This window comes from Bos indicus x Bos taurus, chromosome 1 (genome assembly GCF_003369695.1).
Source record: "Bos indicus x Bos taurus breed Angus x Brahman F1 hybrid chromosome 1, Bos_hybrid_MaternalHap_v2.0, whole genome shotgun sequence".
Lineage (NCBI taxonomy): Eukaryota > Metazoa > Chordata > Mammalia > Artiodactyla > Bovidae > Bos > Bos indicus x Bos taurus.
In genome coordinates this window covers 2,601,319-2,624,071 of record NC_040076.1, presented here as the reverse complement: position 1 = coordinate 2,624,071, position 22,753 = coordinate 2,601,319, and the positions used below count along the sequence as shown (strand labels likewise).

The 22,753-nt window shown below is 41.6% G+C and overlaps 1 protein-coding gene and 1 pseudogene across 16 annotated transcripts in view; one reads left to right on the top strand and one right to left on the bottom strand.

Annotated features, from left to right (window-relative positions):
- SYNJ1 (synaptojanin 1) overlaps positions 1-21,756 on the bottom strand; it is a 90,949-nt gene extending 69,193 nt beyond the window's left edge. For 14 of the 16 annotated variants that reach the window (XM_027534827.1, XM_027536290.1, XM_027536203.1 and 11 more), the window contains exons 1-2: positions 21,656-21,756; positions 20,444-20,589 (exon numbers count right to left, since the gene is read on the bottom strand). In XM_027534827.1, the coding sequence (XP_027390628.1) occupies positions 20,444-20,589; positions 21,656-21,741 (232 nt within the window). In that variant the 5' untranslated portion in view covers positions 21,742-21,756. Of the gene's footprint in view, positions 1-2,693; positions 2,793-20,443; positions 20,590-21,511; positions 21,633-21,655 lie in introns of those variants that run through there. The other 2 variants (XM_027537165.1, XM_027536546.1) reach the window with 2 other exon arrangements.
- LOC113889879 lies at positions 5,910-6,548 on the top strand (annotated as a pseudogene).
- Positions 21,757-22,753: the final 997 nt, after the last annotated feature.

Sequence of the window (22,753 nt, the reverse complement as noted above, 5' to 3'; positions counted from 1 at the left end):
GAGTGGTTGGTTATACACAGGGGGACGACCAAGAACCACGGAGCAGGTTTCTCACTGTCGGAAAAGGGCAGTACAAACACAGAGAGAAAACCAGAAAAGATGCTGTGGTGCTGATCGGAACTGGAGTTACCACTGTGAACTCAGTTTTCTAGAGAGACAGACAAAGACAGAAATGGGTGGGCATAATTATACTTTCAAATACATAGACCCACTTGTGCTCAGTCGTGTCCGACTCTTTGCAACCCATGAACTATAGCCCACCAGGCTCCGTTGTCCACAGGATTTTCTGCTAAGAGTACTGGAGTGGGTTGACATTTCCTCCTCTAGGGGATTTTCCAGGGATCGAATCCTCACTTCCTGTGTCTCCTGCCCTGCAGGCGGATTATTCACCACTGAGCCAGGGGGAGACCCTTGCATATACATACACGCTTATACATTTTCCTTCACTCTATCAATTGACAGGACCTGTGATCAGCAATGCTCAATAACAGACAACACAGCCAGCACTCAGATCTTGCTTTCTAATACATTCTCCACTAAAAGGAACTAGGACTCCACGGAGAAATGGCTGATTCCAGGAGAACAGCAGGGGCAAGACAAGGCTAGAACAAATTTTTGTGCCAGAAAGTAAACAAGTGTTCAAAGAACAATTAAGGCACGTCACAAAAATACAGAAGCCAGCCTTAAAGGGGCTTCTTCTTCTGGCAAAATTTGGGACAATTTTAAGACAAATTTTAAGAGTAAAAGATTATAAATCCCTGAATAAACCCATAAACTTAAAGTTTGAAGAGCAATGGGATCATACACAGTCTCAAAGTACCTCACCTTCAAACACTTATTAATTATAAAGGAAAAAAGAGCTGGCCAGTGACGCCTGGCAGATACCACATCAACACAAGTTATCAGAGTGAACACCAACAGTAAATGGGACAAGTCAACACTGTGTCAGCTGACAGGATACCATGAAAAGCACACTGTTCTGTAATATTCCTGCCAACACCACATGACTCTGAACAGGAAGAACCATCAGACAAATTCTGAGTGAGGGACATTTCTACCAAACAACTGGCCCTCGCCTTCAAAAGCCATAACACTTTATAGTCATAAATGTCAAAGACTGGGAAACTTCTCCACATCTAAGGATACTAAAGAGACATGATAACTAAATATAATATACACAATTCAACTCGATCTTTTTGCTATGAAAGATATTGTTCGGACAGCTAATGAACTAAAATAGAGTCTGAGAATTGGACAGCTGGTACCATGTTCATTTTTTGACGGTTATCTGGTAGTTATGCAGAAGAATGCCTTTCTAGGAAATATTATAATAAAGCATTTAGGGGAAACAGATAAACCCTGTTTACCTCATGTTAGCAACTTAATAGTGTCAAATAGTTCAGAAAAAGAAAATTCTTTTGTGCTGAACTTCAACTTTTCCATACATGTAACATTATTTAATGTGTTTTTTTTTTCATTTTAATGTAGCCAGCAAAAATAGCTGTTAGAAATACATGTGCATATTCCTAAATTAAGAAGTCTGTATCTCTAAATGGCATTAAGATAATTACTTATAATTCAATTTTATTTCCTTCCCATATGTGTATTTTTTTAACTGAGGGGAAAAAAAAGACTCCCGTATTTTATGAAACTCCATGAAATACTGAGAAATATATAATTAGGAGGGACCTGACTAAATTATTGTTCCATTTCTCTGATAATTTAATTTCTAGAAAACAATTTGAGAATCTCTACTATAAAGAGATCACTTAAAATAGGAAAGCCATAACGCTTTAAAATAACGTGTATAACCTTTAGATAAAACGCAGCATTTGTCACGAATTTACTCAGTCCATCCCCATCTTTCTTGTCCCCTTAACACTCTACCCTCGCATCCCAGCTTCAGCCAAAACCAGAATGTGCTTGCCTCCTACAGGCTCCGTGTTCTTCACCCCCACCTCCCTTTCCTTATTCACAGCGTTCTTTCCATCCTGAATATTTGTTAGTCATTGATCTATCTGGCTGTGCTGGGTCTTCGTTGCTGTGAAGGCTTTCCTCTAGTTGGGGTGAGTGGGGCCACTCTGCAGTTGCGGTGCGCAGGCTTCTATCGAGGTGACTTCTCTTGCTGTGGAGCACAGGCTCCAGGTGCACTGGCTCAGTAGCTGCGACCCGCAGGCTCCAAAGCACAGGCTCAGCAGACGTGGCGCACAGGCTTAGCTGTTCCTCAGCATGTGCGATCTTCCCAGATCGGGGCTCAAAACCGGTCTCCCACGCTGGCAGGCAGTCTTTACCACTGAGCCACCAGGGAAGCCCATCACCTTTCAATACCTAACCAAAAATGCTGCTTTCTTCCTAAAGTTTTCCCTGAGTACTCTGGCTGGAAGGAAATCTCTTGTCTACTAATAGCAATAGAAACTAGGTTTTACTTACTTATATCTCAACACGATACCCACCTAACCCAAGCCTCTGAACACTGCAGCTGCTGACTAGATTTTCATCTAACAGAAAAAAAAATAATAAATTGAGAGGAACATTTCTTCTGAACTATATGAGGCACTGTGTCCTGGGCTGCAGTCCTTATTTTGAACCAAATAAAACTTAACTCCAAAAAAAAAAAAAGAGGTTTGGGCATAAAAGGGAATGGTTTGTTAGTTTTAAAAAAATATGCAAAGAAGATAAACATTACATCTTACCACTGACAGCATTTGAAAACCCTCATCGTTGAAGTTTAACAATTCCTCACAGTAAAGGAGGCAATTTTCGAATGTGATGTCTGTGGTGAGGGGTGAAGTAGAGATGGGGAAGATGGGCACCATTAGGTGACTGCAAACCAGGATCCACGCTATGGAGCACAGGAAATGGCAGCAGGGGCGGAGAGCTCGGAGGACACAGAGTGAGAGGAGGAGCAGAGCTCAAAGTCCAGGAAGCCTGGCTGTGCGGAAGCTCAGGCCGCTCATTCTCCCCTAAGTGCTGCCTTGCTGATAAAAAGGTTCTCCACTGTGCTTTCCATGAGGGGAACGGACTGATTTTTGTAAGAGGTATTTTTTTCTCCCCTTTCCTCTTCATGTTGTTGCTATTTAACAAATGAAATGCTAGGAAAGTCAAGCCTTCCTTTTTACAAGTGACTGGTTTCTAAACACCAGTAGGTATGAATGAATGGCCAAGAAGCCCATTGTTTTCCAAGTCCTTCTGAGCCAGGATCTTGAGCAGTTCAGCTGAAGTAAGAAGGCCCCACCTCTTCAGCTCACACTTTAAGCACGGAAGTCAAGTCAGAGCCCGGCTTCTGAAGTTACTGCTATTACACTTCAGACGTCAACAGTATGTTAACTCCACTCTTATTTTCCTTATTTTAAAAGGAAAAACTTGGGACTTCCCTGGTGGTCCAGTGGTTAAGATTCTGTGCTTCCAATGCAGCGGGGCATGGGTTCAATCCCAGGTCAGGGAACTAAGATTCCACAAGCCATGTGGCCATAAATAAATAATTTTTTTTTTTAAAGGCAAAACTTTTCTTCTCATGTTTGAAACTATCTTTCATTCATGCTTTAAATCTTAGTCTTCACTCTAAATACAAATGTGCATTTCCAGAGAACACTGAGCTACCTTCAGTGTAAATTTATAATTTTAGTTACATTTTTAAGTATAATCTCATATCATTAGGATTGATTATCTGAAGGCCCTAGGATTCTACTCCTACTGAATATATGAACAGGAATCAGGTCACAGAAAAGAATTTAAAGCAAAATAAAATATGTGCTATAAGCACATACTCTCCAAAAAATATTTAAGGATGAAATATATTGCTAGTATTCTGTCATAAATCTTTTGCATATTTCTCATAGAAAATAGTCCTTCTTATGCTGATGGGGCTTCCCAGGTGACTTAGTGGTTGTGGCCTCGTAGTTGTGGCACATGGACTTAGTTGTCCCACAGCATGTGGGATCTTCCTGGACCGGGGATGTAACTTGTGTCCCCTGCATTGGCAGGCAAATTCTTTATCACTGAGCTACCAGGGGAGCCCCCTGTCAAAGTTATAGTTGGAAGATCATAAGGTTGCCTTCACCTACCATCGGAGAAGTAGTTAATAAGTATTTAAAACTACCAAAGCCATGAGCTAGTGATATCCTACAATTTTAGTCATTATTTTAGCTCTGAGGGTGTTTCACAGTTTTTGAATTGAACAAATTAATGTCTGAAGGTAGGCCTAATCTACATTTCCTATTTAAGCTACAGGAAAATAATGAAAATAGAAGCTATAAACCTATATATAGCTTTATAAACTCTTTGATCTCTTTATAGACTACAGAAAACACTCAGTGTATAAATAGATCAATTGTTCTCTATCAAAATTTAACCTACCAATTGTTCTCTATCACAATATTCAACACCTTTTCTGTTCGACTGGCTTACTTTTATGGTACTATGTCATATGACGTGACTGGCATTACTCAGCATTGCTGGTGTTATACCTCTCTTTTCAAATGAGAATTTATGGCAAATAATGAAACATAGTATCAGGTACACAGAAAAACAAATATTGTATCAGTTCAGTTCAGTTCAGTTCAGTCGCTCAGTCCTGTCTGACTCTTTGTGACCCCATGAATCACAGCACACCAGGCCTCCCTGTCCATCACCAACTCCCGGAGTTCACTCAGACTCACGTCCATCGAGTCAGTGATGCCATCCAGCCATCTCATCCTCTGTCATCCCCCTTCTCCTCCTGCCCCCAATCCCTCCCAGCATCAGGGTCTCTTCCAATGAGAAAACTCTTCACATGAGGTGGCCAAAGTACTGGAGTTTCAGCTTTAGCATCATTCCTTCCAAAGAAATCCCAGGGCTGATCTCCTTCAGAATGGACTGGTTGGCTATCCTTGCAGTCCAAGGGACTCTCAAGAGTCTTCTCCAACACTACATTCCAAAAGCATCAATTCTTCAGCATTCAGCCTTCTTCACAGTCCAACTCTCACATCCATACATGACCACTGGAAAAACCATAGCCTTGCCTAGACGGACCTTTGTTGGCAAAGTAATGTCTCTGCTTTTGAATATGCTATCTAGGTTGGACAAAACTTTCCTTCCAAGGAGTAAGCATCTTTTAATTTCATTGCTGCAGTCACCATCTGTAGTGATTTTGGAGCCCCAAAAAATAAAGTGACACTGTTTCCACTGTTTTCCCATCTATTTGCCATGAAGTGATGGGACTGGGTGCCATGATCTTCGTTTTCTGAATGCTGAGCTTTAAGCCAACTTTTTCACTCTCCTCTTTCACTTTCATCAAGAGACTTTTTAGTTCCTCTTCACTTTCTGCCATAAGGGTGGTGTCATCTGCATATCTGAGGTTATTGATATTTCTCCCGGCAATCTTGATTCCAGCTTGTGTTTCTGCCAGTCCAGCGTTTCTCATGATGTACTCTGCATATAAGTTAAATAAGCAGGGTGACAATATACAGCCTTGACATACTCCTTTTCCTATTTGGAGATATTGTATACTAACACATATATATGGGATCTAGAAAGGTAGTACTGATGAACCTATTTGCAGAGCAGCAATGGAGACACAGACATTGAGAACAGACTGGTGGACATGGCTGTGGGGAGGAAGGAGAGGTTGAGATATATGGAGAGAGTAACATGGAACATATGTTACCATATGCAAAATAGAGAGCCAATGGGAATTTGCTGTATGACTCAGGAACTGAAACTGGGGCTCAGTACCAACCTAGAAGGGTGGCAGGGGGAGGGAGGTGGGAGAGATGCTCAAGTGGGAGGGGACATGGGTAAACCTATGGCTCATTCAGGCTGATGTTTGATAGAAACCAATATAATACTGTAAAGCAATTATCTGTCAATTGAAAATAAACAAATTTTAAAAAAAGATCAGGTACAGAAATTCAGATGAAAACAATCATATACCTATTTATTGACTTTCCTGAGTTATGAATCTAAATAGAGGCTTAATAAACAGGATAACTGTGACATGGTGGTCATACCCGCCTTGCTAATAACCCCACCATCTGAACCCAAAGAAGCAAAATTAGATCTTATGATCTAAGATCATCAGATAATTTAAAATGTCATTTCTTGAACCTGCAAGGACTTCCTTTTTCCTCTTGTGGGGATGGCAGCTACAGGCATTCAGGATGGTGCAACGTCTGACATACCATCGTAGGCTGTCCTACAATACAGCCTCTAACAAAACCAGGCTGTCCCGAACCCCTGGTAATACAGTTGTTTACCTTTATACCAAGGAGATTGGGAAAAAACCAAAATCTGCATGTGGTGTGTGCCCAGGCTGACTTAGAGGTGTTCGTGCTGTGAAACCTAAAGTTCTCATGAGATTGTCTAAAATGAATAAGCATGTCAGCCAAGCCTATGGTGGTTCCATGTGTGCTAAATGTGTCCGTGACAGGATCAAGCACGCTTTCCTTAAAGAGGAGCAGAAGATCGTTGTGAAAGTGTTGAAAGCACAAGCACAGAGTCAGAAAACTAAATAAAAAATGAAGCATTTTTGAGTAATAAAAAAAAAAAATGTCATTTCTTTAAAAACGTCCATGGTATTTCTGAATTAAATTTAAATGTAGATTCCTCTAACTTCTGATGAATTACAATACTTCAAGCTAAATAATTACATTACTCAGTTAAGATCCTGCCATCCAAGGTCAACCTTCTACTGTGGCTCAAGCCTTCCAGGTGGGAACAGACACCTTTCCTTAGCTGATTCAGAAGACCAAGCTGAAAAAAGCCGGTAAGAATATGAAAACAAGATGACAAATCGGCATACCCTGCCTAGAATCACAATTTGCCTGAGGTTGCATGCACCGCACTTTGTGGTTGGCTTATTTGCATGTAGAGAGCCTCAAGTCAGAGGATCCTCGAGGTCTACAGGCCAAGCTACTCATTTCCAGAAGAAAAAGACTAGAGGTTAAGTGATTCATTTAAGATCATGTAAGCAGCTGGCAAGAAAGCCTCTTTCAATTTTATCATACATAAAGAAAAAAATTATTTGAAAAGAAAATGGTTTTCTTTGTACTATTAAATAACTAAACTTTTAGCTGAAAGATAACCCACTGTCCAAATTAGTGTTCTATATAAATTATACACCCCAATCTTAGTAACATTTCAAAATAACCTTTCACTCATTGGTGCAATAAGTCTGTACTGAATGTCTATTCCAGGAATAAAAAAAGTCAGTGCCCTAATACCTTCCATTGGGAAGACAGGCATTATATAATCACACAAGTGCAAAATTATATTAAGCACAATGATGGAGTTCCAATAGACTGCAGCAAGAGAACCTAATTTAAAATTGTTTGTTGGAGGCAGGCCTGCCTGCCTGCCTGCCTGTGGAAGTGACCTTTTAGTTGGTATCTGAAGAGTAAAGGTTAAGAGTGTTCCAGGAACATCCATATACCCTAAAACCAGAAATTTCATTCCTAAGAATATCCAACAGAGAAATTAAAGTATGTGCACCGAAAGACATGTAGAAGGATGTTCATACTAGAATCATCTGTAATAGAAAAAATTGAAAATAAAGCCAATGTCAACAGAACACCAGAACATTCATACAATGGAATACTACATAGCAATGAAAATGAATAAACTACTGCTATACGCTATCACAAGCAAGATCTCCCATATTTAACACTGAATGAAAGAAGCTGGGTGCAAGAGAATACTTACTGAATGATTTCATTTATGTTAAGTTGGAAACCAGACAGAACTAATCTATGATGCAAGCAATCGTGCAGTTATGATCTCTGCATATCATGATGGAGATAATAATTGGAAAGGAGAGCCAGCAATAATGTTCTAGTTCTCAACCTGGTAGTGGCAACATTAATATGTTCACTCTGTAATAAGTCATCAAGTTGAACATTTATGGTTTATGTACTTTTCCACATGTGTGAACAAGTTTATTTTTAAAAATAAAATCTTGAGCAGAAGCAACAGCATATGTGAAGACCCTGAGACCAGAAAGAATTTGAGACATTCATAACTTAAAAAAGGGCCAATGTGGCTGGAACACAGAAACCAAGAGACAGTACAGTGTAAGAGTGAGGAGGGGGGCAGGGCTCCACTTCACTGCAGGCCATTTTAAAGACTCTGCATTTTAAGTTCAGTGGCCAACCACTGAAGGGTATTGAGCAGGCGAATAAGATCTCAATTGTGTATTTAGGACTTTCCTGGTGGTCCAGTGGCTAAGAATCCACCTGCCAATGCAGGGGTCAAAAGTTCCCTGTGCTAGGAAGATTCCAAGTGCCACAGGACAGCTAAACCCATGCACCATGCCCACTGGGCCTGCACGCCTAGAGCCCATGCCCCGCAACAAAATAGGCCCTGCTCGCTATAACTAGAGGAAACCCAGGCGCAGCAACAAAGACACAGCGCAGTCAAAATAAACAAACTTTTAAAACATTAAAAAAGTAAACTGCATATTTAAAAACACTGCAGAGTTGGGTGGGGAGAGTGGAAGCAGGGAGACCAGTTGAGGCAATTACAATGGTCCATGAAAAAGAATGCAGTGGCATTACTGATGCAAAACCAGCTGAAATGGTAAACTGCATGGATTCTCAATGAAATTAGGAGGTTGAGTTGACTGGATTTGGTAATGGAGTGAATGTGTAAAACCAGAGTGAAGGAGGGGTAGAGGGTGATTCTTAAGTTCTGGTTTAAACAGCCAGGGGGATGGAGGGCAACTCCCCGAGTAAAGAAGACTGAAGGAAGAGCAGGTTTGAAGGAACACAGTGGTCAAGGTGGCCATCAACCCTTCCTTACTATGTAGCATCCTGCTGGTAGCGGCTTTATGGGAACTCAGACAACTACACAAAGTTGTCTCCTGTTGCCAATCATCTGTCCAACCCAAGCAGTCCTGCTGGCCCTACACACACAGCACGTGGTTCAGGAATGGACACAAAAATTAAACAAGGGGAAAGTGCATTTTTCATGTTTCAGGTTCTAATCCATTTTCTCAGTCTAAAAAAGTTGGATCTCAACTGTGCCGTCCACAATCAGTAATTATTTTACCCAGCTCTGTGTCAGTCCCACACAGTGTTGTAACATCTACACATCTGGTAACTACATTTCTACCCCATTCTCCAACGTCACTTCCCTAGCGCTGACCAAGACAGACCACTAACGAGCACTAATGTACCAGCAGCTAGGAATTTACTTAATAGTATGATTCATCCTGCCTATGCTTAGAATATGAACCACAGGATATTAAAAGACTTTGTTTATCTACATTTCAGTAAGGTAGTCAACAGACTACAGTAATCCTATGGTCTGTTGCTGTTGTTTAGTTGCTAAGTTGTGTCCACAACCCTTTGGTGACCCCATGGACTGTAGCCCACCAGGCTTCTCTGTCCACAGGATTTTGCAGGCAAGAATACTGGAATGGGTTGCCATTTCCTTCTCAGGGGATCTTCCAGACCTAGGGATCGAACCCACGTCTGCTGCTTGGCAGGCGGATTCTTTACCACTGAGCCACCTGGGAACCCCATCCTATGGTCTTCAGCGCAGTTCAGTGGCTCAGTCGCGTCCGGCTCTGTGCAACCCCATGGCCTGCAGGGCGCCAGGCTGCTCTTGTTACGGTGCATGGGCTGGGCTCTAGAGTGGCTGGCTCTCCAGTCTCGGTGCACAGGCTTACTTGCCCTACTGCATGTGGGATTTTAGTTCCCTGACCAGGAATCAAACCCTCATCCCCTGCATTGGTAGACAAATTCTTAACCACTGGACTACCAGGGAAGTCCCTCTTTTTACTTTTAACTGACTTAAGTTATCTCAGAATCATCTAGGAGTGTAAAGGGCACATACAGTCTTTCAACCTGAAATGTGGGAGTAATTAAATAGTGTCCAGTTGACGAGGGAGAGTTAATGCATCTCTCCAAATGCACTCACAGTAATTCTATTAGTTCAGTGGCTACGAAATGTATGCCAACATGAATGCTCTGCTCATACTGTAGAACATTACAGAGGGATAACAATGGCTTACATTATAGGCAAACAGGCAAAACCTATTTTAGTGGAAAAAGATAAAACACAAATTCTTATTAACAACTATTAAAAATCTCAAGCAACTGTGTCACCATCAAAACATAAGACACAATTTTTTACAGATAAACCTCCTTCTGGCACTCTACTTACAAAGCTAACCCCAACTGCATAAGTCCATTCCACTCTTTCTGCATCTTTCAAGTTTAGAGTTTAAACATAACTAAGTAACAAAATGGGCTTCCCTGGAGGCTCAGGTGGCAAATAATCTGCCTGCAATTCAGGAGACCTGGGTTTGATCCCTGGGTCGGGAAGATTCCCACGTTGAAGGAAATGGCAACCCACTCCAGTATTCTTGCCTGGAAAATTCCAGACAGAGGAGCCTGGAGGGCTACAGTACATGGGGTCACAAAGAATCGGACACAACTAAGCAAATAACACACACACACATATACACAATTAACAAAACTGACTCAGTCTTTATAAACTCAGAATTTCTGAAAATACTGGCACTAGATATAAAGAAAAGCAATACTAATCTAAATCGCTATTCATATAATTAGCTCATTTTGTTTTGGCTTTTGAACATCTAAAAAGTCTTTACATCACCTTTCTTTGTGATGGAGTACAGAATTCTAGATGGACAGGTTTTGGGTTTTGTTTTGGTTTTTTTTTTTCATTATTCTTCTGTTTTTTTTCCATTTCAGCTCATTAAAGACCTAGCTCTTTCTCCTCTGGGTTGGACTGTTTCTTTTTTCTTTTTTTGAGTCATGCTGCACAGCATGTGGGATCTTAGCCGCTCATCCAGGGATCTAATCCACATTCCCGGCACTGGAAGTGTGGCGTCTTAACCACTGGACCACCAGGGAAGTCCCAGGTTAAATTGCTTCTAAAGAAATGTCTATCATGATTCGTGTCTTCATTCCTCTACACATATGTCTTTTTTCTTTCTTGGATTATTTTTAGAATTTTTCTGTCACTGGTTTTAAGCAATTTGACCATGTGTAGTTCTTTCTCTTCATGTTTCTTCTGCTTATGGTTCATTTAGCTTCTAGGATCTGTGGATTTATAGTTTTCATCAACTTTGGAAAATTATCAGCCACAATTTCTTCAAATATTTCCCGGCTCCACCCCTCCCTTTTAGGATTCCAACTATATATACATGTGTGTGTGCTCAGTCACTTCATTCATATCCAATTCTTTGCGACCCCATGGACTGTAGCCTGCCATGCTCCTCTGTCCATGTGATTCTCCAGGCAAGAATACTGGAGTGGATTGCCAATCCCTCCTCCAGGGGATGTTCCCAACCCAGGGATCAAACCTGTACCTCTTGTGTCTCCTGCATTGGCAGGCAGGTTCTTAACCAGCTGAGCCATCAGGGAAGCCCATGTGTATATATCCGGCCACTTGAGATTTTCCCACAGCCCTCTGATGTTCTGTTTATCTATTTAAGTCTTTTTCCCCATGTTTCATTTGAGTTGTCTATTATTGCATCTTCAAATTTGTCATTCATTTATTCTGCAGTCTAATCTATTAATCCCTATCAGTGTATTTTTTTCATTTCAGACATTGCTGTTTTCATTTCTAGAAGTCTGATTTGGGTCTTTCACATTTTGTATACCTCTCCTTAACATGCTCATTCTTTCTTGTGTTCCTGAACATACGGAGTATATTTATAATAGCTGTTTTAATGTTCTTATTAATTTGAGCATCTGTTTCTACAGATTGACTTTTCTCGTTATGTGGCATATTTTCTTGCTTCTTTGCATGCATGGTAATTTTTAATTGAATGCCAGACACTGTGAAATTTACAGGGTTGAATGCTGGATATATGTATATACACTTTGTGTTCCTGTGAACAGTGCTAAACTGTGTTCTGTGATACAGTTGAGCTATTTGGAAACTATTTGCAAACAGTTTGATCCCTTTGGGTGTTGCTTTGAAGCCTGTTGGGCAGGACCAGAGCAGCATGTGGTTGAGAGCAACTTGGGCCCACTAATGAACCAATATATACCCCTCTCGGGGTGCTCAAACCAAACAGCTTTCTCAATTCTGGCTGTTTGGACCATGACCTATTCCCAGACCTGGGTGAGCACCAGGAATTTTTCTGCTGGCTCCTTTTGGGTGCTTCTTTCCCAGTCTTGGTAGCTTCCTCTCACACTGGTACCAAACAGAACTCAGCTGAGGGACCACGTGGAACCCACCATGCATCTCAGGAGCTCTGTGCAGATATCCTTATGCTGGTACTCAGTCCTGAGAACTCTAGATGCCCCAGTTTCCCCAAAGTCCCTACTCTGTCTCAATTCGGGGAGACTGCCAGGCTTTGTCTGGGTTCCTCCTGATGCTATTGTAGCCTGGAAACTCTCAAGGCAGCAACCCACAAACAAGAATCACCTCATTTGTTTCCCTTCTCTCAGGGATCAGTGTCTTGTGCTGCCTATGGTTCAAGAGCTGACAACTGTTTCACATTTTTTGTTTGTTTTGTTGTTATTATATAAAGTGGGAGGACAAATCTAGATCCTGTTATACCATTAAGCTATATTTTAAGGACAATTTAGAAAATCTGAGACATAGGATTTCTCTGGTAGTCCAGCGGCTAAAACTGAACTCCCAATGCAGGGGACCCAGGTTCAATCCCTGGTCGGGAAACTAGATTCCACATGCTATAACTAAGAACTGGTGCAGTCAAATAAATAAATAAATAAATATTCTTTTAAAAGGTCACATAATTAGGCTTTACTATTCAGTGAGACAGAAATTTTGCCTTCACCCTTAATTTTCTTATAGCAAACTTAAGTGGCAAAAAATGAAAGCACTTAGGACCTACTATTGTTGTTTAGTTGCTCAGTGGTATCTGACTCTTTGCAAACCCATGTACTATAGCCCTCCAGGCCCCTAAGCCCATGGGATTTCCCATGCAAGAATACTGGAGTGGGCTGCCATTTCCTTCTCCAAGAGATTTTCCTGACCCAGCAATCAAGCATGAGTTTCCAGTACTGGGAGGCGGGTTCTTTACCACTGAGCCACCTGGGAAGCCCAGGAACTACTATGAGCCCTATGTTATAACAACAGGATAACCTAGGCTTCATCAGTATGTGGACCAAGAACTTCCAGATGTGCAAGTTGGATTTAGAAAAGGCAGAGGAACCAGAGTTCAAACTGCCAACATCCACTAGACCATAGGAAAGGTAAGAGAATTCCAGAAAAACATCTACTTCTGCTTTATTGACTGCTAAAGTCTTTGCCTGTGTGGATCACAACAAACTGTGGAAAATTCTTAAAGAGAATGGAAAACCAGACCACCTCATCTGCCTCCTGAGAAATCTGTATAGAGGTCAAGAAGTAACAGTTAGAACTGGATATGGAACAACGGACTGGTTCCAACTTGGAAAAGGAGTATATCAGGGTTGTATATAGTCACCCTGCTTATTTAACTTATATGCAGAATACATCATGTGAAATGCTGCACTGAATGAAGTACAGCTGGAATCCAGATTGCAGGGAGAAATATCAATAATCTCAGATAGGCAGATGATACCACCCTTATGGCAGAAAGCAAAGAGGAACTAAAGGGCTTCTTGATGAAGGTAAAAAGATAGTGAAAAAGCTGGCTTAAAACTCAACATTTACAAAATTAAGATCATGGCATCTGGTCCCATCACTTCATGGCAAATAGATGGGGAAACAATGGAAATAGTGACAGACTTTATTTTCTTGGGTTCCAAAATCACTGCTGATGGTGACTGCAGCCGTGAAATTAAGATGCTTGCTCCCTGGAAGAAAAGCTATGACAAACCTAGACAGCACTTTAAAAAGCAGAGACATTACTTTGCCAACAAAGGTCCATCTAGTCAAAGCTATGGTTTTTCCAGTAGTCATGTATGGATGTGAGAGTTGGACTATAAAGAAAGCTGAGCACCAAAGAACTGATGCTTTAAAAAAAAAAAAAAAGAAAGAACTGATGCTTTTGAACTGTGGTATTGGAGAAGACTCTTGAGAGTCCCTTGGACGGCAAGGAGACCAAAGCAGTCGCTAGTAAAGGAAATCAGTCTTGAATGTTCATTGAAAGGACTGATGCTGAAGCTACAGCTCCAATACTTTGGCCATCTGATGAGAAGAAATGAATCATTGGAAAAGTCCCTGACGATGGGAAAGACTGAAGGCAGGAAGAGAAGGGGACAACAGAGGACAAAACAGTTGGATGGCATCACTGACTTGATGAACACGAGTTTGAGCAAACTCCGGGAGTTAGTGAAGGACAGGGAGGCCTGGTGTGCTGCAGTCCATGGGGTCGCAAAGAGTCAGACACGACTGAGCCACTGAACAACCCTGCTGCCCAGGATGGAGGAGGAAGGGTAATTTTCTTTTTTTAAGCATTGATATTTAAAAGTTGCTATTTACTTTCTTTTTTATTAAATATGAACATTCCAAAAATTATTTACAGAAAAAAAGTGAAATTTTGCAACCCTAACATAAAGTCGTATCTAACAAGTCTAAAATTCATTTTTCTGTGCAGCAAAAGTCAACTATAAAAAAGTCACTTCTTTCAGCTTGAAATTTTTTCTTAAAAAAAGATAAAGCACTGTAACTTATCTAAAGGGCAATCATGGTGACTGGTAGCATGTGGCAATTAAAAAAAAGAAAAAACTACGGATACTGCTTTTTATCACCACCTACCACAGTTGTCATCCAAAATTCTAAAAGCTGACATTTAACTTGGCCTGGCAAAGAAACCTGGTTTTTTAATGACCTAATGCTAAATCAAACCATGTTTTTTCCCTTATATAGTAATAATTTGTAGGCAAAACACAGCAGGTTTAACACTTCCCTCGTTAGAAAATGCTGCCCATTTCACTCAACTTTAAAATTCTATAGGCATTCTTGTCTTTTTGCTATTCATTCCTCAACCCCCCAAACAATAACCACCACCCTAACAGCAGCCCAAATAATAATTACGGTGAAAAAGCAAATGCTAAGACTATGTCATTGGAGTAGTTATTTAATCTCTCCAAGCCTCAGTTTCCACTTTTTCGAAATGGGGATAAAAGTACAACCCACAGAATTTAATGAAATAAAGCAAGTCTAGTGCCACAGTCTAAACTCTATGCTGAGAAGGTCCAGGACACTTCAGCAAACTCCCAGGAGAGATGAAGGATATTTTAAATGGAAGGAAACACGGAAATACTCACTACATGCTAAGAACTGCCCAAACTATTACACTAGGGTGGTTTAGAGTTTTTAACATTTGATTGCAGTACATTCCTTTATGACATCATATCTTTGGGCAGCTGAGTTTTCAGTGGTTTCTCTGACTAAAAAACAAAACAAAACAAAACACTTCCACTCCAAAGTCAATGCGGAACAGGCAATGAGGGTGGTGCTGTTCAGTTCAATCTGGTGCCAAGGTTTGAAAAGCTGTTCAGTGCTTAGCAGGCACCCCAAACTTTGAGTAAATAATTGTGGTTATTTACGAACAAAGTAAATTATTTTCAATTTCTTGGCATCATTTTTTCCAAACAGCTACTAAAGTTGTTGGGATGTAAATGTTTATTATTTGGACCTAACTACTTAATGAACATAACAGTGACTTAAGGGTGCTGTTAAAAACTTAATGAGACCCCAAGATGCCATGAGACAAGAGAGTTTAGGCACCTCTAGCTTAATGTTGGACTAGCAGAGTAACTTTCAGTAAATGGCAATTATGACTCCTTCACAGTATGCAGTTTCACTTCACGTTCTGTGACAGAGATCTGGAGAATACTGTCCTAAAGTTTTATGGCTCATGTTTCCATGATAAGACAAAAGAGAGGGAAAAAAAATGAGGTAGACAAAAAACTTAGACTAACAGCCTGGGGTAAAACTATGTCCAGAGTTAAGGCCTGAAAATAATCTTGCCACTAGGCAGATAAAAGCAATTAATCCTTCCTACCACATCAGCATGTGATACCAAAGAACAGAAGCTCTCCTTTTAAGAGTCAGGAATTTATATCAACAATTTACATCCCCATCTTTTAAACAGGTGATTCATAAATTCTATTTTGAGCATCATCCTCCATTTCCTCTGGGCTGACCTTCTCTTTACTCCATCTTCTATTTAGGATACAATTATAAAGCAAATTATTTCCCTTTACAGAAACATGAGATGGGCTGAAAAACAACAAGATAGCCTGTGCATTTTATGCATCTGTCTGTCTGACTGGCTACTTGTCCTTCCCTCGTGATGGTCTTTTCATGTGTCTAACCGTATAAAGAGGAGAAAAACTGAACTCCACACAAAACTGACAGATGTCTTCTTTTATCTCTTACTACATTACATTAGTTCCAAGAAGAAATATGTAGTGTTATAACTTGTTGACCATCACACTTGCTGCTTATGCTGTTTCAGCACAGTATACTAGTCACAGCTGATACCCTGGGTCACTGCTCCACAGACACCAAATTTTCAGTTCAACTGAATATTTTTCTGAACTGGTAATTTTAAAAAACGACTAACACTAAAAATGAGCATGCTACTAAAAAGCATATTAACTATTATCTAAGAATGTTTCAGAAGGTTGTTAAATACATGCAATGAAAGAAATAACAAAATGTTTTTCTACCTAAATAGAAAAGTAATTTTAAAACAAACTGTTAATCGTACTTATGAAGTTATAAACAACATTCATCACAGATTTTAACTGGCATTTCAGAAAAACCTTAATGATGTGGTTAATAGTTAATGCTAATAGTTAAAACTTCCAACAGAATTTTTCAGTAACAAATCCAAACAACATGTTAATATATGTGTTTTAAATCAGCAATTTGGTCAACCAGCAGTTCTTTAAAAGATACAGAATCAATTTTATACGAAAAGGTACAACACTTTCAACACAGAATACTATAATATAGTTTAGGTAAGTCTTCCCCCATGCCACTTATTTAATAATCATTTATTCTGCAATACAGGTAAGATACTGAACTAAACACTAGGGATACAAACATTACAATGAGATCTGGGCCTTTCCCTCAAGGAGTGCAGCACTGAGACACAGAAACTTCAAGTTTCCCGTTCTGTGATGTTCCCGTAGACTGAAAGTGCTACGGGAACATCGGCACTTGGTTCAGGCTGAGTTCTAAGAAAATTCATTACTGACGCCATGTACGTGTGTGTGCTCAGTTGTGTCCAACTCTTTGCGACCCCATGGACTGTAGCCCACCATGGGATTTTCCAGGCAAGAGTACTGGAGTGGGGTGCCATTCTGACCCCACAGTAGACAACGACAGCGTTAAAATTCTGGAAACATGGTCATTTTTGGATAAAATCTGCAAGCCAGAAAAGTTATGCCATAATCTATCATAAGAAAGCCTACATAAACCATGCTCAGAAACAGTCATCGCAATCTAATTATATCAGAACCTCTGGCTGGAGCCCAGGCATCACTATTTGTAAATTGTAATGTGCATCCAGAGCTGAAAGACACTGGTTCACTGACTGATTAAGTTGTAGTATCAGGACTGATTTAACATTTTTATCAACATGAAGACAGGACTGGACTGATTAGTGGATACCCAAGCCCTAAGAGGATCCAGGAACTGATTTTCACTCGCACCCTATTTTTTAACGTATGCCAGTAATTGGAAAGACGACATTTCATGGTGGGTATCTCATGGCACTTCTGGCCTATGCCAAGAAAAGTAAGTGACTAATCTTTAACGATATGTATGGCCTAAGATGTCTAACTGTTTAAACTTTAGAGCTGGACAACTGGAGCCAATAGAAGTCATAAACTTTGGGTACCAGAAGGCTGAGTCCTGCTAGGATCACTTCCACCACTGTATACAAGCATACAGAGAGCAATGAAGGCAGCACAAAAAAAGCATTCACCTTGTGATAAAGACTAAAGTTCACAAGATTCAGGGAAGGAAGAGACAAGAATAAGAAGGAGGGGGTGGGTGGGGCAGATTCTTCTGGAAGGAAGAAGACTCCTGAAGCTGGAACTGACTGGCTTTGACTGGAAAGATAGAAAAAAGCATTCCATCATTCCAGGAAGAAAGGATGATGAGGGCTGGAAAAAGAACAATACTTTGGGAGGGTGCTAAGGTAACACCAGTCTCCCTTAAAGGAGGTCAACAGTGAATTATGGGGTGGGGCCAAATGATGGAAGGCCTCAATTGACAGGCTGAGGAGTTTGAACTTACTCTTACTGAAAAATGGGGTAACATTTTCGTTAAATATCAAAAATGATTTTAGAAGATTCTTCTGGTAGATTAACATGCAAGATGCACTGAAATTCAAAGGGCTAAGAAAGATGAAGATAAATAGAACAAGTCAGTATTTTCCCAGCACAATTCCCTGGGTACATTTTTTTTTTTGTATTCAAAAAAAAGTGAAGGTTTTAAAAATGAACATTCTACAGCACAGTACACATCTTGGTAGCATTCAGACTAGAATGTCAATTTTACAAGTCAAATGATTTATAAAAAGGTCTGTTAGCTCTTAAATATTAATATTTTAAATATTAAATTTTACAATAGAAAAGCTAATGACATACTCAGAAAATTAAATATCCATTTATGTGAGCTCTATAGAGAGAGGCAACATTCGAAGTTTTCTTCTCCTGAAAACCATTACTTATATATACAGTCTAAAGCTAATGAAAATAAAGAGAGTTAATAAGTAGTAAAGACAATGTTTTTAATATTCTTTTTCTTAATATGAACGCTAACTTAAAAAATGGGCTTCCTGGATGACGCAGTGGTAAAGAATAAGCCTGCCAATGCAGGAGACACAAGACATGCAGGTTTAATTCCTGGGTGGGGAAGATCCCCTGGAGTAGGAAATGGCAACCCACTCTAGTATTTTTGCCTGGAGAATTACAAGGACAGAAGAGCCTGGGGTGCTCTAGTCCAAGGGGTCACAAAAGAGTCATTCACAACTGAGCACACTGCCAGCAATGCCAAAATGGATAGCTGGGGAGTTAACTTTTTTTTTTAAACCATTATTTGGCATAAAAGAGGACTGCTGGAGGTTTGGAATTAAGATTATCCTTAGGCTTCCTGACCTATAGGTAATAAATACTTTGCAGCCAGAAATTCGACTTCCTAGTATTACTAACAATCACCGTTAAAGAAACATTTAGAATTTAGACAAATTAGGAAACCACCAAAACACAAGCAGCTGAAAAGTGTTTCATATGCTAAGACAAACCTTTTCCCCATAGACAGTCTTTGATCTAGATAGAATTCATCAGTATGAGACTTGTAGTACAAAGAAACATACTTTGCAAATTAACACTGTAGCAAGCAACAGTTTGGTTGATTTAAGTATAAATAACAATGTAAACGAACTAAGTCCTGACTGATTGTAACACATGCTACTAATTGTTTCTTAGAAAACATATAACCTCTTCCTGTTCACTAAAACCATGTTACTGTATTTACCAAAAAATACGTATTTCTTATACTTTGTTCTTTGCTTAAGATTTTCCATTATGTCACTATGTCCACAATCAGGGTAAAATTTTATTATTTTTGAGTATTAAGATCAGGTTTAACTGATCATAATATTCTGCATGTTAATATTCTGTATATAAATATTACAGTCTTCAGCCTTTCCCTACCAAATCTGGAGAAACTTTAATGCTCATGGGTTTATAGTTGTAAGTATGCCTTTCAAATGTTATTTTTAACTTTTAAAAATATGACCAATATCCAAATTGATCCTACATAGCAAAAACATAATATAGAACAAGTAGTTATCACAAGAAAGCCTCTAACAATAATCACATTTGAAATAATCCCAAACTGAAGTTACCTGTCAAAATCTTATACTAAAAAATGTAATATTCAAATTAATATTTATATTTTTAATCTCATCCATCTGCCCACAAAATAACCCAAACCTTACTAATCTATTATTTTTCCTGTGCTGCAGTAGTCCTTTTCTTTAAAATAAACTATCAAAATAATTTCTTAACCAATATGAAATCAAGCACCTACCTTACATGAAATTTTAAAGGTTGTTTAAAATTTTCTTAATGAAAATATAAGAGCCTCATCATAATATATTCCAAAAATATTAAACAAATATCAGGTATAAGAAATTCTGTTCATTCTGCAAAAATGTCAAGCAAGCTGTTTTACAAGTTTACATGATATGCTATACATTGCAACTGTATTTTTTTGGAAAGAAAGATTTACTTTTAGAAGCAGCAGCAGAACCCAAGAAAGCAAAAATCTGTACCCAAACTGGCATCTCTCCCCACCCTCATCAAAAACCTGCAGCAGGCAAAGAAAACTTTGAAAAACAATAAGGTCTGGTTAAAAGGAAATAAAAGCATGACCTGTGAGGTGAAATACAATGAGGGGGTTATCAGAATCTTCTTTTGAAAAAAAGAAAAAAAAAAAAAAAAAGGTTGAATCTGAATTATTGCAAGCAAACAGATCCTGATCAGCTGGGTTGAGAGAGAAGACTTACAGAGCACCGCTACAGCCCCAGACTCGAACATGAGACATTCTTCCTTATGCCTGGTTTCCACTATGAGGCTGAAAGGTGGGGGATCCAATTTGTGATAGATCCGAAATCCTTTGCTGAACGCCATTCTCCTTTCTTCGGAGGCAGCCCTGTGAAAATCAAGCAAAGCAAATACAGCTAATGTTTCCTTCTGCAGCAAGGACTGCAAGCCACCCCGAAGTCCTCCCCTGCTAGGTTTTGATGGGGGGGGGGGGTGGGGGTGGAGCGGAGGGGGTGCGGAGAGAGCTCGGGGACAGAATGGTTTATTCCAAAAGATAAGTCGTCACTTAATTTTTTACCGAAAAGCAAGAGGGAAAGTGGTCTCACAGCAAGGCAAGACAGGGTTCTCATATCACTCCAAGTTCCAAGAACGGTTTGGTTAAGATGAGTTTCCCCTTTCTGTTTACCAAAAAGGAAAAAAAAAATGAGTCTATTTTCGCTCGGGAGTGGTTTATCAGCTTTCTGCTTCGGGATTTCTCACTGCCGTTTGAAAGGGAAAACGATTCGGAAACTTCAAACCGATCCCCTGGGCTGGGGGGCGCGGGGGAGGAGACGAAGGTGGGAAGGAAGGTGAACAGGGCTGATTCAAAGCTCCTTAGGAGTGAGAGAAGGGAAAGGATTATCCGACACCACAGGAGCTCCCGGGGCGGGGAGCGGCGGTGAAGAGAAGCCGCACAAGCCCAAGCCCGGGGCACCGCCGCTGACGGGTCCGGGGGCCGGTAAATATCAATGGCCACCCGGGGTGGGGAGAAGAGTGACGACTCGGGACTGGACCGGGGCTCCTCGGGGGGTCCCGGGCCGTCGACAGCCCGGAAAGCGGCTCCTTCTCAGGCCAGGACGCAAGCGCCTGAGCAGCCCCATCCCTCCATTAAACGCCAGAAGAGACGACCCGGCGCTCAGACGGACTCGCTGCCTTTCCCGCGGGCAGGCGCGCTGACAGCCGCTGTCACCTCAGTCATCCCTCCGCCCGGCGCGGCGCCCCGCATAAACCCGGCGGTCCCCCACCCACCCTGCCTGCCTGCCCTCCCGTACCCGGGCTGCCGGCGGTGGCCGCTCACCGCTGCCGCCCGGGCTGCGGAGGCGGAGACTGCTCCGGGAAGCGCCGGCCCGCGAGCCCCGCAGCGGGTGGGTCTGGCCGCAGCCGCTCCCCGCCCCCCCACAGGCCGGCTGTCTCACCTCTTCCTCCGGCTCCTCCTCCTCCTTCCGCGGCCGCCGCCGCCGCAACCGTCACTTCCGCTCCGGCGCGTCCATCTCTTCCGCATTGCGCCGCGGCCGAGGGGCGGAAGGCCCGCCCCCTTAGCGGGGAAGGGGCGGGGTGTCGTGGGAGGTCCCGCCCCACTCCCTGACTGCCCCCGCGGGTCGCTTAGCGGTGAGCTGCCCGCCGCCTCCGCGCGCAGCGACCTTCGCTTCGGGCGGCGTGTTTCCCCAGGCGGCGGCTGCAGGTCCCACCGCTGAGGATGCCGGGAGAGCGAGGATGCGGCTTCCCCCGCCTGCCCTCGCTTGGTCTCCTCAGAGCTTACCGACCCTCCCCTGGGGTGCCGGGGAGGGACTCTGAGGAAAAACTTCGGGGGCTTGCCCCAATAGGGTGTCAGGACCACCCCCCGCCTCCCGCACCGGCCTAACGGGCTCGGGGTTAGGCCTGGGGACGGCAGCACGCCGGCCAAGCGGGCAGCGCCTGAAGAGCTGTCCATGGTGTCTCACGGCGTCTGGGTAGGTAGCAGGAGAAGAGCTGGTTGCCCGCTTTGGAACAGCTGTTTGCTGCAGTTTTCTTGTGTGTTCTGGAGCTCTCAGGAGCACCGTAAAAGAGTTGTCTGCTGTCTGAAATCACAAGCCAGGATCTCGAGACTTCCACACGGCCGTACTGAGGCCCAGGCAGTAGCTCTGGGTCGTCACCCGATGGCGAATAGCTCTCGCCAACCGTGTAATTTCACAGCTCAGGGCATCTTATCATTTCACCCTATCCTCATTTTTCAACAAAGCATGCTTCCTGGATAACATCAGTTTGCCCTATGGACTTCTCAGTCCATTTCCACTTAATAGACCTAAACTTGGGAATGAAGTCAAAACCCACAGGGTCAAAAGGAATTGGAATAAACTCAAAAGAACTCCGCACCTCGGGAAATCATTTCCTCTTGCTTTCCTCTTTCTTTGCCCCTTCCTCTTCTTGTTTTTATTAACAACAAAAGCAGAATTTAAATTTAGTGTATTGCACAAGATCACTTTCTCCTCCAGGCCCTGTCATGTGACTTAACATTTTTTCATCCATTTTAAAGA